At 33.8% G+C, this 16,960-nt stretch overlaps 1 protein-coding gene across 1 annotated transcript; it reads right to left on the reverse strand.

Annotated features, from left to right (window-relative positions):
- Window positions 1–8,555: 8,555 nt before the first annotated feature.
- On the reverse strand, window positions 8,556–13,193 carry LOC115982517 (protein trichome birefringence-like 2). The gene is made up of 5 exons (XM_031105135.1): window positions 11,978–13,193; window positions 11,060–11,252; window positions 10,773–10,963; window positions 9,995–10,153; window positions 8,556–9,168 (listed from the first exon to the last, which is right to left on the reverse strand). The coding sequence occupies exons 1-5, from the start codon at window positions 12,937–12,939 to the stop codon at window positions 8,823–8,825; spliced, it is 1,851 nt and encodes a 616-aa protein (XP_030960995.1). The 5' UTR covers window positions 12,940–13,193; the 3' UTR covers window positions 8,556–8,822.
- Between the last annotated feature and the right edge of the window lie 3,767 nt (window positions 13,194–16,960).

Genomic DNA, 16,960 nt, shown 5'->3' on the forward strand with positions numbered 1-16,960 from the left:
GCCTAATAAAAAAAACTCACAACACATATGAGCTCAGATAGGAAATCAAACTACCAAAAAGAAGAAAAAAAATGGGTTGTGGATAAAGAATAACAAATTAATATGTAACCGGCAGCTTCTGTACGACCCTCGTTCAGTTTTTCCAAGACCCCTTTCCTAACTTTAAAAGAGAAGCATATAGCAATTCATTCCAAGTATCTGGTACTCCAGGCAAGCACCAATGGCTGCAATCTTGAAATTGTTCAGCAGCGGCATTCTGTTCTTCTACTGTCTTGTATTCCCTTCTGTAAACGGACGGGTGTCCATCTTTTCTGTAATCCGTAAGCCTACTTATGTTCATATATACTACAGGAGATCTCATGCTTTGAAGCACGTGCTCTAGAGTTCTCATCTTTGAAGGGTACTTTGCTAAGTACGTTTCATTAAAGATTGGCTCAGTTTCTTTGTGGCACTGTCCTCCTGAGTTCCATTGACCCCCTCTGCAGCAACATCAAACAGGTCAGTGGTGCAATACCACAGGTAGAGACAGAACAGGTCTAACTTCCATTATTCATATCTACATCCCTTACAGTGAAAGAAAATATCAAGGATGACATAAGTTTTTGCCAGGTTCAGAAAATGCTTTAGCCTTTTCAATGTAAAGCAGCATTAGATGAATTCAAATGTTGAAAAATGTTCTCTTAGACTCAATATAAGAGGACATCATTAAATGAGAGAATATTTACTTCATCAAAAAAGCTCAGAACTGGATAAGCTTGAAAATTATTTGGTATAGCACTATATAAAGTCAGTCCACTCAATATGAATGTGTCAGGTCCATGAATAAAAATATCTGACAGAACTGATGGGAGGTTTGCAATTACTACTTTATTTAGTTTTGAGGTTAAATTTCCAATTGACTGGTAAATATTTCTTCTGAAATATTCCATAAGTTTTAGCTATAGTTCACTACAAACAAAGACTTCCCAATATAGTCCAGGTATTTTATAGCCCTTTTTGATACTGAAGCTGCAGTAACAATTCTCCATCCTAAGATTTTACCCTCAGAATTCTGGTTGCCCCATAACCAAATGTTTCGTGCAGCAAATGGAAATACATTTTTAATTACCCAGAAGAGTAAGCCTATCTTTATTAGAATTTTCCCAACCATTACTATAAAACACCAAGTCCTTGGATCCCCTCTTACAGGCAGAGACCTTCTTATAGGATTTGATCTCCTTCGCCAAATACCTAGCCTTAGATGGTCTTCGAAAGGACTTTTGCACAAATAGCACCTTCTCAATTGGACCCAAGTCCCTCATCTATTTACAGTTGACCCATTTGACTCTTTGAGAATACAGATCATCAACGATTGTTGTGCAAATAGCCATTCTGAACTCCTCCTTAAAAATCTAAACCCTTTGTGGAAGAACCCAAACTTTTTCATACATCTTTCCTTAAAAAAGAATGAAGATGTAAACCCCACAAAAGCTAGCCATCGAGGAATGAACCAGAACATTTAGCCTTAGCTAAACAAGAGTTATCTACCCTCCTCTCAGAACGCCTCATTGAACCCACAGCCTCCTCGTGGGCGTGTGAAACTTTTTATGTCAACAAACATACTGAGCAAAGCCGAGGAAAACTCAGATTGGTAATCAATTACCAAGATCTTAATCATTTTCTTGCAGATGACAAGTTCCCTTTGCCAAACAAAAGTGCTCTCTTCCAGCATCTTTCAAATGCAAAAGTATTTTCAAAATTTGATCTTAAAGCTGGATTTTGGCAATTAGGAATCCATCCAGAAGAAAGGTACAAGACAACATTTTGCATTCCAGATCACCATTACCAATGGACAGTCATGCCTTTTGGCCTCAAAAATGCCCTATTCCAATCCTAAAAAGCAATGGTAACGCTATTCTAGCCATTCTTGGCCAATGCATTAATCTATGTGGATGATATCCTCCTATTCTCAAAAGATGCAGAATCCCATGAAAGGTTGCTCACTGAATTCTATAATTTAGTAAAATCTCAAAGGATAATGTTTTCTGAAAAGAAAATGGTCATTGGACAGCCTTCTATAAATTTTTTGGGAGTAAGCATTTCAAATGAAAAATATACTTTGCAGCCTCACATAGTTGTCTCTCTTGGTGAATTTCCAAATAAGCTCACAAGTACCAAACAGATACAACAGTTTCTTGGAATTGTTAATTACATGTCTGACTTCATTCCAAAAGTTTCCAGATATAGGAACTGTTTAGCTCAACTCCTGAAGAAAACCCCTCTAGAGTGGAATTCTAGTCACATATAAGCAGTCCAACAATTGAAAAGATTAGCAGAAATGCTTACTTCATTACAGATTCCAGGAAAAGGCAAACGAATTTTGCAGATAAATGCAAGTGTCGAGTATTAGGCAGTAGCTCTTTTTGAAGAAATTGATGGAAAAAGAAATATTTGTGGATATAAAAGTGGTGCATTCAAGCCTTCAAAATTTCATTACCACTCCACTTTCAAAGAGATCCTTGCAATAAAACATGGAATTGAAAATTTCCAATTTCACCTTCTTGGGCATAATTTTCTAGTTGAAATAGACACGTCCTCCTTTCCAAAAATGCTTCAGTTCAAAAGAAAAATGCTCTCACATCCTCAATTACTCAGATTGTCAAATTGGTTTTCACAATGGTCTTTCCAAGTAAAGCACATCAAAGGAAAAGATAACCTGATCACTGACTACCTTTCCAGAAAGCCTCCAGCTATTAACACCACAATTGTTCCTCCACCCCTGTGTGTATATCCTATTACAGATCCATCCTCATCCTCTGGCCCTTCCTTTGCAGCCCCTAATGATATCCTTAATATGATAAAAAACCTTCCTCTATAGATAAAGACCAGATAAAGGTCTTGATCTTTGAAGCCAGATCCAAAAAAATCATTAGAGTCCTCCATAATTATCTTAAAGAACACCACAACTACTTTCTTACCATTTATTCTGACGTGGACCAATCATGGAAAACCCCTTTTGCCTTTTTGGTAACCAACTAAACATTCATACATTATCTTTACATGCGGTATTTACTCAATGAGTATTACTTGTGTCTTCATTTTGAACTAGAATTTTGCAGATTTATTTTCCCTCGCGAAAATAGATATTTTCAAAAATTCTGGTTTGAAATCCTAAAAAATGATGCTCAAAATAGAAATGTGTGTACCCTTGTTTTTGCCATGGTTCCAATAGGATTTTTGATTTTTCAAACATGCTTTGTGTTGGTTTGAGGTAGGGGTGTCCAACTCAACCGGTGGCCCGACCCACCTAGTAAATCCGATTGGACCTGGGCCGGTCACCGATTACTCCGGCGGTCGACGGCAGGTTTTCTTCTCTAGAATCTGAGGAAGCTCGGTTCGGTCTCAGATCTTCTCCCCAAAACCCAAAGAAACCCAAACCAACCGAGATACATAGCAATTTCCGACGAGATTTTTTAGATTTGATGAGATCTTAACTAGATCGATGAAATCTCCATCGGATTTGGTGAGATCTCGTCGTTTACGCTCAGATCTAGCTACAATCTAGCGGGTTTTGCTTAAATAAGGCTTAGATTTGGTGAAAATATGATGGGTTTGCTCAACTCCGACGAACTCCGATTGTTTTTGCTCAAATCTGGTGACGATTTGGTGTTTTTTTGCTCAGATCTCTTGAGTTTTGCAAAAATCCGGTAACAATTTGATTTTTTTTGCTTAAATCTAGTGATTTTTGCACAAATCCAACAAAAAATACAAATCTCCGTCAAAAGGAATCTCTAGCAACATCATCATCAGCTTCGACCAATTTGACCGCCGATCAAACAACTCCGATGCGACCTAACCTGTTGGTTTTTGCGGTCGGCGGCAGGTTTTCTCGTCGAAAACCCAATGTCATCGGGTCGGTTGCGGGTTGGGCACAAACTCGACCTAGACCGACCCATGGACACCCCTAGTTTGAGGATGTTCAAAACTTTCAAGAAGAGAAAAATCTATTGAGTAGTAAGGTGATATATATATATATATATATATATATATATATGTATGTATGTATGTGTGTGTGTGTATCCAAGTTGAATTTGGAGAATTCCATACAATTTGTCTGTATACATTGAATAGGGTAGCATGAATTGCTGGAAATGTGAGGTCTGCACTCTGTAGCTTTGTTGCTTATAATGTTTTTTTTTTTTTTTGAAGTGTAATGTAATATTTTGAATATTGTATTTCACTATTTGATTGACTAAATTCTTATTCATTAAAAAAAAAAAAAAAAAAAGGATCTTTCCAAAATTTTTATTTTTTGAATCATACCTTTAAATGGGCTGGTTACTCTTGATCTATTTTTCTTCATCAACCATTTATGCAAGTTCTTCTCTGTTTTTATTTTTTATTAAAAAAAACCTTGTATGTGAATGTGAAGAGAAGCTAGTAGGCCCATCCTCTCATGGGTCACGCTTGGATAGGGTCACTTGGAGATGAATTGGGCTTTTCCATTGTCTGGTATTTTGGTGGAGAAATTGAAGGCCGAGCCTATAGAAGCTAACCTACAAAGAATAAAAAGCTTGAGTTTGCAAGTGAGCTGTGACCCTTTTAAAACAAAGTAGACTGTGACCAGTTTGAGTTTGAGTTTGAGTGGTTTGCACTATCCTCGGCTTTAGATCCAACTTAACTGGGCCACCCAACAAGCATTTTAAGAAGAACCCACAATCCATGTAAGTTTCAGGCAAACTGGCTGAGCCCAAGAAACAACAACACTGTATAAGGATTTCTCTTTGCTTGCCCAATTTCCTCTTATTGTGCTTGGAGGAATAAAGATCAACGAGCACAAAGATATTGACTTAGCTAGTGTTTGATGACTCTACTTTCTGGAGAGAGTGAGTATTGGGGGAGAAAATTTTTGATGGGATACATTATTTTGAGAACTAGTTTCTGTTATTAGTTATTACACTGAAATTCTGATTAAAATGTCATCATGTTGATTATGACATATTAGAAATAGTATTTGCTAATAATTTAGCCTTTAAATATTTTCTCTAATGAATGGAAAATAGAAAATTAATACCCACAAAATCAATCACAGTAGTGATTTTTAGTTGGATTGCATGACCATTTGCAATCTTGTAGATTTATCATTTATCATTTATCACAGAAATGTTTTTTTTTTAATTACTATTTTTTAAAAAATCAATTTCTTGTTTAAAACTGTGGTGGAAAAAAACTGAATTTTATGGTAATATATATATATATATATATAAATATATATCTTTATTTTTTTTATTTTTTTTTTGGAAGAATCTAGTATATTGATATTTGATACTTTTTTTTTTTTTTGAGAATCTTAAACTGGGAAACTAAATATACAAAGTGGGTGTCAAGGTTTTACCAAAATAATTGAAGCATACTAAAATCGAGTGTCTACCTAACAATGGCTATCTAAATCGACATCATTTTCCCGTGGGTTTTGAGAGAATCAGAGAGTATCTTTCAGAGGGAGAAGTGTAGAGAAAAGGGGCCCCAGAAATTGATTCAGAATTGAAACAATTCATGGGCGGCTTTCAATTATTAGTGGAGGATAGTAATGATGGTCACTATGATAGTGATATAATGGCTGTAATTATTCAAAAATTAAACCCAGATTAAACTAAGCTTTACTTTCCCAGAAGTAGTCATAAACCAATAAGCCTAAAGTATGTTGGTCACCTTGTCATTTTGATAGGACATAATTTTCTCATTATTGCACCTTTCCCTGAACTTACCTAAATTGGTTTGTTCTTCTGTAATAATTGCTACAGAATCTACCAGTAGTTCTAATAATATATATATTGTTATAATTTTTGTCACAAATATCTTACGTATTAAACTGTAAATGACTGCTTCTTACTTTCACATAAACCTACCATTTTTTCTCCATCATTCATAATATGTCACATGAACAGTTGTGGCATAAATTGTGCCATTTTATGTGGTCTTAATTTTTTTTTAATAGAATCTCTCTCAAATAAATATTTGCCAAATCTTTCACCATGCGAGGCAAATTTCCTGATGTGGAATTAATAAAACTCCAAGTGCAAACAAAAGAAAATAAACAAATTAGCAAAGTGAGATTCTATAATGCAACACAAAAGTGATTGTTTTATGTTTTTTTGCATTAGAAAAATAAAGCAAATGGAAAGCATTAGTGGGTACCCCAACTGTTATAATTGGGTGCATTTCTGAGGAGGAGATCACTTCTTTTTGCTATAGAGTATAGAGTGAATTTGAGTACCTTGAAAAAAAAAGGGCAATCTATTGCAAGTTCAACCCATGAATTGTAATTTCCATTTCATATGAAATAGAAAAATCCATTTTTTGATTTAAATTATGTTATTTAAACCTAAAGGAATATGTGATATCATGTCAATATGTCATCTAAAATTAGGTCATAGCACGTTTAGTTGTTCATCAATAATGAGAATAGTGTAAAAATCCATTCAAAGAGAGCCCCATATATAAGAGATTTTGGCTTTGCTTAAATCAACTTGGCTTTGGATAGAAAATCAGCTTGAGATGGTGATTTGTTGGTTCAAAGTTTGAGATACAAAGGGGAAACAAGCTTGTTGATGATGGTTTAGTGAGTCAGTGAGCCGAGTCCATGGCTCACAAAAGCAAAGCTTGGTTGGCTGCCACAGAAAATGGGGCATTAGTGGAGAATTAGGAGGATTTTGGAGTTGGAAAAAGTAGTAGATGAGCATCAGTTAGTGGATCCACTGATACAATACAAAAGTAAAGAAAGCCTCCACTCATCTTTTGTTATATTGACCATAATATCCTTTTGTTGCAATAATTTCTTTTTTTGCATAGAAATGCCATATTGACTTGTCAAAATAAGTGACATATGCCAATACCTCTTTATCAGTGAAATTACAATTTGTTCTAGTGGGACTATATATTTGGGAGTAATCTTACAAACACATCATTTTCACAGTCATTGAAATGACAATTAAGTCTTAATTTTATATGGGTTCATTATTGATGTTATTTTATTGTTTATTATTAACAACTTATTTTCTCTACAATTATAAAAAGTGATGTGAGAATAGTTATTATGACTCTAGACTTATTATTTATTAACTAATGAAACAAAATTAATGAATAACGGTAGTTAGTTGTAACTTGTAAGTAGTTGTCTAAAACCATAATTTCAAATTTGGATTATAGGCTTCTGACAAGTTTATATTTTAATTGGTGTTTTAGTTTGATGATAAAAAAAATTATATAGCAGACGTCATAATAAAAGCCAACAAAAATATGTTCACCAAAACACATAAATGTTTAACAAATTCTGGTATTTAGGCGAGTGGGTATGATTGTCATATGATGGGAACAAGTACAAATTATTAGTAGCTTTTCCTACCATTGCAACTTTCGATTGTTAAAGTTTAAAGAGAAAAGCAAGAGTGATGTTGTAGATAATGAACAGATTACATATCAAGGTGTATATGACATATCACACCACTTCTCAAACATCAGCTATTTAAAGGCCACAAAGCCAGAGAGTAACTTCTCCACTAGCTTTTCATAGAGCCCATTGGAATCTTGGATGTCATGTAAGCTTTACATACTTATCAGATTCTTGAATCTGATGAGTATGGAATTCTGCTACTGATATAAATCCATCCATGGGTCCTTAAAAAGCATGGGGTTGGAGTGAGGGCTTCATCACCCTCACTCTGCTCCTACATTCAAAAGTTTGCCTTTGCATAGTCATTTACCTCAGCACATGAAGAAGAAGAAGCACATTAATTCTCTTTTAGTGGTACTGGTCTTTGGCTGAAGCATGGCAAACCGGCAAGTCAGAAAACGGCATCAGATAGTCTTTCTAGCTCTCTCTCTATATATTTCCTTCTGTAATGTTGGGGTAGTTCTTGCATGAGAGCAATAAAAGTAGTGTGTGTTAAGAACTTGTTTCCAGACCTACCAAGGTGAGCTTTCAGAATTATTCCATTTGCAGTAGACTAAACTATTGTTTTCTGCAAATTTGAGTAATGATGTGACCACCTCTCTTTGTGTGTGTGCAAGTCCATGCATATGTGTGTTTCTGTAATTCAAATACGATTGTAATATGTAGTTCCTATATGAGCGGTTGATATCTTATTTTGTTTTCAATTGGTAGTCCATCAACCAATAAAAGCTAAGAACTTCGACAAAAATTCATTCCATTTGAGATATGTTCTACTGTATGATATGGGACATGACTGAATTTCTCTTCTGAAGAGCCAATTTCACCTTGTACTTGATCCATTTAATTTATATTCTTTTCGAGTTTGAATTCATCAAAGCAAACACTGATTATATTCTCAGGCTACAGTATGGGAATCGGTCAACACATTCGGTACCATAAACCAACGAAAATTCTGCTTGTTTTTTGAACAAGTAACTAATGGCTGGTTATGGAACTAACGTAGAAAATCTCAGAATTTTGAGCATCTTTTGACAGATTTCTACCAGCCCATGTGGAAAATTCAGTACTTACAAAACTTTAACTGCAATGAACTCGATCTATACAATCCAATAGAAATTGCAAGTAAATGAAAAAATTCATCTCATTTCTGATATATTGAAATGCAAAATGTACATAACTAGTGACAAGTGACTCTATATCCACCCACTTTGCATAGACTAAAACTCAAGACAACCCATTTGGCCATCTGGATCTATAGCCTAATAAAAAAAACTCACAACACATATGAGCTCAGATAGGAAATCAAACTACCAAAAAGAAGAAAAAAAATGGGTTGTGGATAAAGAATAACAAATTAATATGTAACCGGCAGCTTCTGTACGACCCTCGTTCAGTTTTTCCAAGACCCCTTTCCTAACTTTAAAAGAGAAGCATATAGCAATTCATTCCAAGTATCTGGTACTCCAGGCAAGCACCAATGGCTGCAATCTTGAAATTGTTCAGCAGCGGCATTCTGTTCTTCTACTGTCTTGTATTCCCTTCTGTAAACGGACGGGTGTCCATCTTTTCTGTAATCCGTAAGCCTACTTATGTTCATATATACTACAGGAGATCTCATGCTTTGAAGCACGTGCTCTAGAGTTCTCATCTTTGAAGGGTACTTTGCTAAGTACGTTTCATTAAAGATTGGCTCAGTTTCTTTGTGGCACTGTCCTCCTGAGTTCCATTGACCCCCTCTGCAGCAACATCAAACAGGTCAGTGGTGCAATACCACAGGTAGAGACAGAACAGGTCTAACTTCCATTATTCATATCTACATCCCTTACAGTGAAAGAAAATATCAAGGATGACATAAGTTTTTGCCAGGTTCAGAAAATGCTTTAGCCTTTTCAATGTAAAGCAGCATTAGATGAATTCAAATGTTGAAAAATGTTCTCTTAGACTCAATATAAGAGGACATCATTAAATGAGAGAATATTTACTTCATCAAAAAAGCTCAGAACTGGATAAGCTTGAAAATTATTTGGTATAGCACTATATAAAGTCAGTCCACTCAATATGAATGTGTCAGGTCCATGAATAAAAATATCTGACAGAACTGATGGGAGGTTTGCAATTACTACTTTATTTAGTTTTGAGGTTAAATTTCCAATTGACTGGTAAATATTTCTTCTGAAATATTCCATAAGTTTTAGCTATAGTTCACTACAAACAAAGACTTCCCAATATAGTCCAGGTATTTATCTGTTAATTCAATTTATCAAAAAATTAAAGTATTTTACCAGTTAATTCTAGACATCAAAATTCCAACAATGAGCTTATGCTAAGTTTCAATAATAAATCAACACATAAAGATTAGGTCCACTGTGCAAGTTTGCACCTCAAGATTTTGAATGGTCAATTATGCATAGAGCTTAGCTGTACAAAATTCCTTACTTAGCCTAATAACTCAAAAAGCTACTAGAGTATGGCACTGTGAGAATGGAGCAAAGAGAAAAATGTAGGTTGTTAGCGCTTAGCACATAAGTGGAGGAAAGTTAGAGTAAAGAAATAGTCCTAAACCTGAAATGGGTGAGTGAATATCCTCTGAAGAAAACCTGAGTCCGGTTGAAATCAATGTTCTTGTCAACCCATCTAGCCCAAGTGGTGAGAGCCCTCTTATATGCTTCCAAAACCTTGAGTCTTGGGTGCACATAGTTGCCTTCTTGGTAATAGTCTTCACTGTAGGACCACCAACGCAAGAAATCAAAAACACACAAGCTTATTTTTCATGATCACAATAACAATCATGCCATACAAAATATAGTAATATGGTAATTTAAATGCAAAATTCTATTATTTTGTTCCTAAATTACAAAACAGGCTAAAATAGATTTTATTGTCCCTTAACTTTAATGTTGTCTGTCATTTTGGTCCCTAATGTTACATTTCAAAACTTACAATTAAGCTCCTAAATTTTCAAATTTGTCCTCCCCTCAAGTTCCATTAACTTCTGATTGTTAACTATCCCTAAACAACATTGTTGTGTTAAAAAAAGGGAGGAGGGGTGGGGGGGAGTAAACCTAAGCAACCACAATGACAGCAATTCAATAACTTGGGGTTAATTGCAATTTTTAAAACTTGAAGGACCAAAATAATAGTAATTCGAAAGTTCAGGCAATTGCACATATTGAAACTTGGGGACCAAAAATGACAGCAATGCCAAAGTTTAAAGGAACTAAAATGTATTGTAGCCTAAAAAATATTGTAACCAATGGCTTTCAGCATTTTCAATACCACAATGCTAGGCACACACAACATAGAAGCAAGCTTTTTAAAAAACCAGAATGACAACACTCACCCTCTTGATGTTTTATCATGGGTCCACCAGTGGCCTGTATTGAAGACTAAGACATCAGCATCATGATACATTGAAGTTGTCTGGTCCATCAAATCCAATCTTAATGTCTCAAATGACCCACTTCTACCTTTGAAAGATGATTCTCTAACAAGGAATGGAGAAGGAACAAAATCCAGAGAACAGTTATAGTCCTAAAATACAGCAAATGCATGGGGAATTAGAGGGTTACATACCAACATCTTAGATTATGTTTTAAGGATATTAGGATAATACTCTCAGAAACTTGCCTCAAATCTGAAAGCATAAATGCCCTTCTTCTTGAATTCTGTCCTTCCTGAGATCTCATAAACCTTATCCTTGTTTTTGGCTGCATGGCGGAGTATACACACCAAAGATTCCCACATGTTCCTATTCAGTGAATCTCCCACAAAAGCCAGCCTCTTTCCTCTCACTCTCTCCAGAAAATCAGTAGCATTCAGACTGAGAATAACAGAAATTAACAGAGGAATAAGAACAAGGATTTTATATTTTTAGTTCATAATAGACAAAATTTGATAAAGAAGTTCCCATATTAACAACACTGCACTTCAAACATCAACCATACTACACTACAGGGGAAGATCCCCTACCTTTTAAGTCCTCCAATTCTCTCCAAAATTTATCCAGACATGAGACACATGATATTCAAGAAATTCAATGGTCTTAAAAAACCTATGAAACCACACGAAGACCATCGGATTTTTTAAACACCAAGTGCCTTGGACTTCAGGATACAAATAAATATAGAATATCAACATTATAAAGATTTGGTCATTTATCCATAAATAAAGTTGATTAAAAGAACAAATCTGGTAAATTTTTCATATGGGAAAAACCAACCATTAATGCTACCAAACATTGGGTATGATTCCTGCACCTTGCTATGAATTTTATCCCATTCACCAATTTCTAGTACCTATGAAACCATGCCGAGTAACAAGTAACAAGTAACAATACTCACGAAGATGACACCAGATTTTCCAGGTCACCTCACATTAAACTCTAAGTTTGTATAACCAACTTGTAATTATGGAACACATCAAGCTAACAATGTAACTTCTAACTGTTTGTTCATTCTTTCAAGAACACTATGCAATTAAAAGTCGAATTTTCAATTGAATTTTTCTTGCTTACAAAATCAGCAAAAGCATCAAGAGAGACAATACCTTGGGATGTCACACCCATTTGGCTGCCATTTCCATTTTAAAAATCCATCATCTGGCCTCTGATGAAGGTGGCAATCAAAATCCCTATCAATGTGAGGGCAAGAACCAGCAGGATAGTAAGGCTTTGAATCATCTCTCACCCATCTACCATCAAATATGTCACACTTCTCATTAGAACCACCATCCATTTTCCTTAGTAGAGAACCATAATTAGAAATTGTGCTTTTGTTCTTCTCATCCGAATTTCCTTCTCGACTTGCCTTGTAAGCAATTTCTTCTCTAGTAGCAGCTTTATCTAGTCCTGCATTGTACGAAAAATTGCCCACATTCTTATTTTCTGTGCCATTATTCCGATTACTCGAATTCCTTGCTACTGAATTCATATCTTTTACGCTAGAAAGGCTCAAATTCTCAATAACAATTCCTTCTTTACCACGCAAGCTTTCATCTTTCACAGTCTTAGAGAAGTTACCAGAATTATTCTTCCTTAAAATCAATCCTCCATCTGAAGCCAAAGAATCGCCCACTTTCTCTTTATCAGGAAAGCTTCCATTTTTAAGGCTCTCAGTTAAATTCCCAAAATGGGTTTTCCCTGAACCCATCCTTGCCTCCTTAAGATCTCCCACTTTAGAGTCCCCTGAAACATTTGCTTCATGGGTTTTGTAGGGCACATGTCCTTCTTTACTCCCTTGAAACGAACCCACATCGCTCTCCACCTTTGAAGTAGCATTGGTATTACTAGCAACAGGTGATAGAGACCCAGAAGTACTTGAAAATGGCAGTGTAGAATTAACACCAACACTAACAAACCCTTGCAACCAAGGTTTGCCAACCAATGACTTATTCAGCAAAAGTACAACAACAACAAGAAGAGAAACTCCAATCCCCAAACCAAACCCAGAAAAAACATTTCTTCTTGGCAGTACAAACTGCTCTGAAAGTGGTAGTTTTCTCATTTCCATGTACAATGGAGGTGATGGAAATGTGAAGGGTGAGAGAGGGAATCTATGTTGCGTAAAAAACGTTTGGACTTTTGGCAAAGGAACAATGTACAGTAGGAAGAGAACTTGAGGTTCGGAGACCACAAGGGTGAAGCATCGGATAATGCTTGATTTTTGGTTCTGTTTTGAAAAAGATAAAAGAGAACAGAGTAATAGCGTTGACGCAGAGGTGACTGTGTTTGAAAAGGTTACTACTTTCTAGTTTCTACCGCTGTTTGCGGAGAGAGAAAACTGCAAGTCGTAGTAGAATGACCATAGTGCCTATTCTTTTCTGTTGTTCCAATGGTAGGAACTAGGAATAATATTATTATCTTCTTCAAATTTTCGGCCAAAACTCACATTCAAATTGTCGATTTATCTCCTATCAAAAAAAAAAAAAAAAAAAAGATTTGTCAATTTATCCTATCAAAATTTTTTTTTTTGATTTATTCTAAATAAAAAATAAAAAATTTTCGATTTATCTCCTATAAAAAAAATGTGGATTTATTGCAAGCTTCAAATGTTTAAACTCTTATATTACTATTATTTTTTAATATATGGAGTACATTTTAAGTGAGGGAAGGGAATTTGAACGTGGAATGTTAACCTTGAAAAACCAAGAAAATTTTTTAACTTAAAAATTATAGGTCTATTTCCCATAATAAATAATTTTTGACAAAAATATAATTTTTTTAATCCTTAAAATTACAATTTCATTTTATAAGTTTGATGAATTGTTATTTTTGTCATATTATTTCGTTAACTCTGACAATGTTGGCATTTTAATCATTTGGTTCATTGTTATTAGGAAAAAAAAACAACATTAACTCTCTTAAAACAACACTGATTCACGTCTTTAATATTAAAAAATGATTTGAATAATATTTTATTCATTTAATTAAAAAAATTAAACAAAACCGATTTTTTTTTTTTTGAAATCTCATCCACCCCAACTCCAACACCAACAAGAAGTCCAACTTTTTCACCAAATTTAAACTTAAATTAACTTTCCCGTTACCAATTCTCCAAAACCCTAATCCCATTCGATTTAATTCCACTTTTCTCTCCTTATTTCCAATCCCCTCGCAAACTCATTTTCTCAAAATTTTCGCCAAAATTACCACTTTATTTCAATCCTTAGAATCCCTAATTCGATTCGTACTCAAATTCCTATGCTCCTCTTATGCTTAGTACTAGCACTGGCACTCTCAAAAACCCTTCGCTTGGAGAAAATCTTAGTGAGGTCAAAAGATCTAGGGCTTCTACCTCTCAAGACAGATGTCATGGACCACTAGACACATGTATCAGCATTGTTTAAGAGATTAGGGAATGGGTGTGTGCCAAGGAAGCATCGTGTTTTAAGGTGTACCTAAGGGAAGCAGTGTGTCCCATATTGTCTTCTTTGTGTTGTTGGGTTCATATTTCTGAAGATCTTCATGTTATTTCATTTTTTTTTTAAATGATTAAAGTTTTAATGCTAAAATTTTTTACAAACAAAAGAGTTTGAAGTTATGATGAACTTACAATACTAAAATGACAAAAATGAAATATATAACATGAAAATGACAATTGTTCAAATTAAAAAGGCATAATATGTATTTTTGCTATTGTTTTTTAAATACAAGCTTATAAATGGTTTCAAAAAAAAAAAAAAAAGAGAGAGAGAGAGAGAGAATAATTCCCATTAACAAAAAAGAAAGAAAAGAGAGAGAGAGAGAGAGAATAGTATTAGATATTCATATTGCACATATATAGAATGAACGATAAAAGAGTTGATTAATTGGAGGGAGCAACCCATAAATTTTTATGTTAATGTATATAGGTCCATTGGGCTTTAGTCCCACACTCCCACCTTAAATTTCTTATATTGCATGCATACTTGTAAGTCTTGTATTATACATACGGACGTGACTTAAATACAATATTTAGGTGCTGTTTTTTAGATTTTTCACTTAAAATTCTAACATGTGGCTTTTTTTTTTATTGATGAAAGTATATTTTTTTAATTAAGTGACCATATGGAAGAATCTTAAAAGAGGGGAATATCTAATATATTGTATATAAGTTTTTTTCCTACACGTATCTCTATATCCTTATTCCTAAAATATAAAAATGAAATTAAAACTGTAAATTGACAAAAATTAAAAACAAAAACCTACCAATGTTTATAAACTAAACCATTTTCTATAAAATTTCCCGCTACCTCATCTACACAAACAAAACTATCCCATGTTCCTATAAAAAAATAAAAAAAATAAAAAACACTACCCCAAGTTCCTATTAAAAAAAAAAGTCTAAAAAAAGAGCCTCATTACACGCACGAATCGTGTGTGATGAGGCTAGTGTATATTTTATATAAATGCATCTCACGCATAGCTTATTCTAAGTTGATTGATTTTGCAAGAGGGAATTGCAGCCCCTTAAAAGATTGGCATGAGATTGTTGTACGTGTAGGTATATCCAATTTGCAGTTTGCATCACACGTTTCTGATAATCAAATTTAAACCTTATACCACAACCATGTGGTAATTGATAAGCTTCCAAGAACAACTTTATTACTATCCTTTGTTTTCTATTTGAAAGAGAAAAAGAGATTAAGAAAAAAAAAAAGTAATAATGATATTTTTTACTATCATTTTACTGAAAAGTTTGTGCTATATTAATCTCATATAAAATTAGGTCTCAATCTTATCATAACAAGAATGCAATGAAATCTGTCTAGTATAGAGTCTTTTGGTTGAATATTAGAGAAAATCGAGTTTATTTGTGATATGGGTACTGTTCAAAGTTATTTGGGAAAGAGAGGTTGCCGAAATTCTAACAAAAAGTTGAATTTCGGTAATCTCATTACCAAAATTCTTGCTGCACAAAATTATTGCCCAGCTACCAGGTGAAGTGCCCGAAGGAGGACTGGCTGAAAGGAAACCAATTGTGGCAACCAAGTTGTCGAAATTGTAGAGGAGTGTGGAGAGAGAAAATAGGAATTGTGGCAACCAAGTTGCCGAAAATGGGAGGAAAAAAAAAAAGAAAAAAGAGAATCGTGGCAACCAAGTTGCCGAAAACTTGGGGAGAAATTTAATATGCAAAAATAAAAATATATCAAAAAGAGTTGGAGGCATGAAATAATATTAGGGAAAAATGGCAATGAAAATAATCATAATAATATTCAAATTTCAAAAATATAATATAACAATTCTTGATTACATAAAAATATTAATCATTCTTTTTAAAATGCATATATAGCTTACAAAATTTTACTACCAATATTTATTTACAATTGTTTATTTGTTTCTATGAAAAGAAAATTTTTTAAAACTAAAATTGATTATGTCACAAGAAAATTAAATGAATTAGTTATATTATAATTTGAAAAGTGAATATGAGAAGAACTTAAATATAAAAACTTAATTAGTAATTTTCAATCTCAAAAAGTAAGAAGAATGTATTTTAATATTTTTTAAAATAATGAATTTTAAATATAAGAAATACTCCATTTCAATCTTATTTCAAAATCAATTATATCATAAGAAAATTAAATGAATTACTCATATTATCAATTAAAAAGTTGTTATTAGGAAAACCTATATATACTAACTAAATTAATAAGAAGAGTAGCTTTTATGTAAAAAAAAATTAAAAATTAAAAAAAAAAAACTATAATGGATTTTAGATATGAAATGGTCCTGCTTAAGATTATGCTCTTAGCCTCTTAGGTCTCAACTTGATTTAAGCCGGTATTGATTGTATCTATAACTCATTAGTGGCGTGGTCTTGTCATATTGTGTTTCTTTTGTTAATAATATTTTCTCATTCAATGTTGAAATTTTATTTTGCATAAGACAGATCCCTGGAGCGGTAAGAAAAGTTCATCTATGTTTGCTTTGATATGGTTTCAATGAAGCTATGAATGTTTAATGGAATGATTTGTTTATTAGTAAAAAAAAAAAAAAAAATCCTCCTATTTTTGGCAACTTGATTGCCACAATTCCTATTTTCTCTCTCC

Source organism: Quercus lobata, chromosome 3, assembly GCF_001633185.2.
Source record: "Quercus lobata isolate SW786 chromosome 3, ValleyOak3.0 Primary Assembly, whole genome shotgun sequence".
Taxonomy (NCBI): Eukaryota; Viridiplantae; Streptophyta; class Magnoliopsida; order Fagales; family Fagaceae; genus Quercus; species Quercus lobata.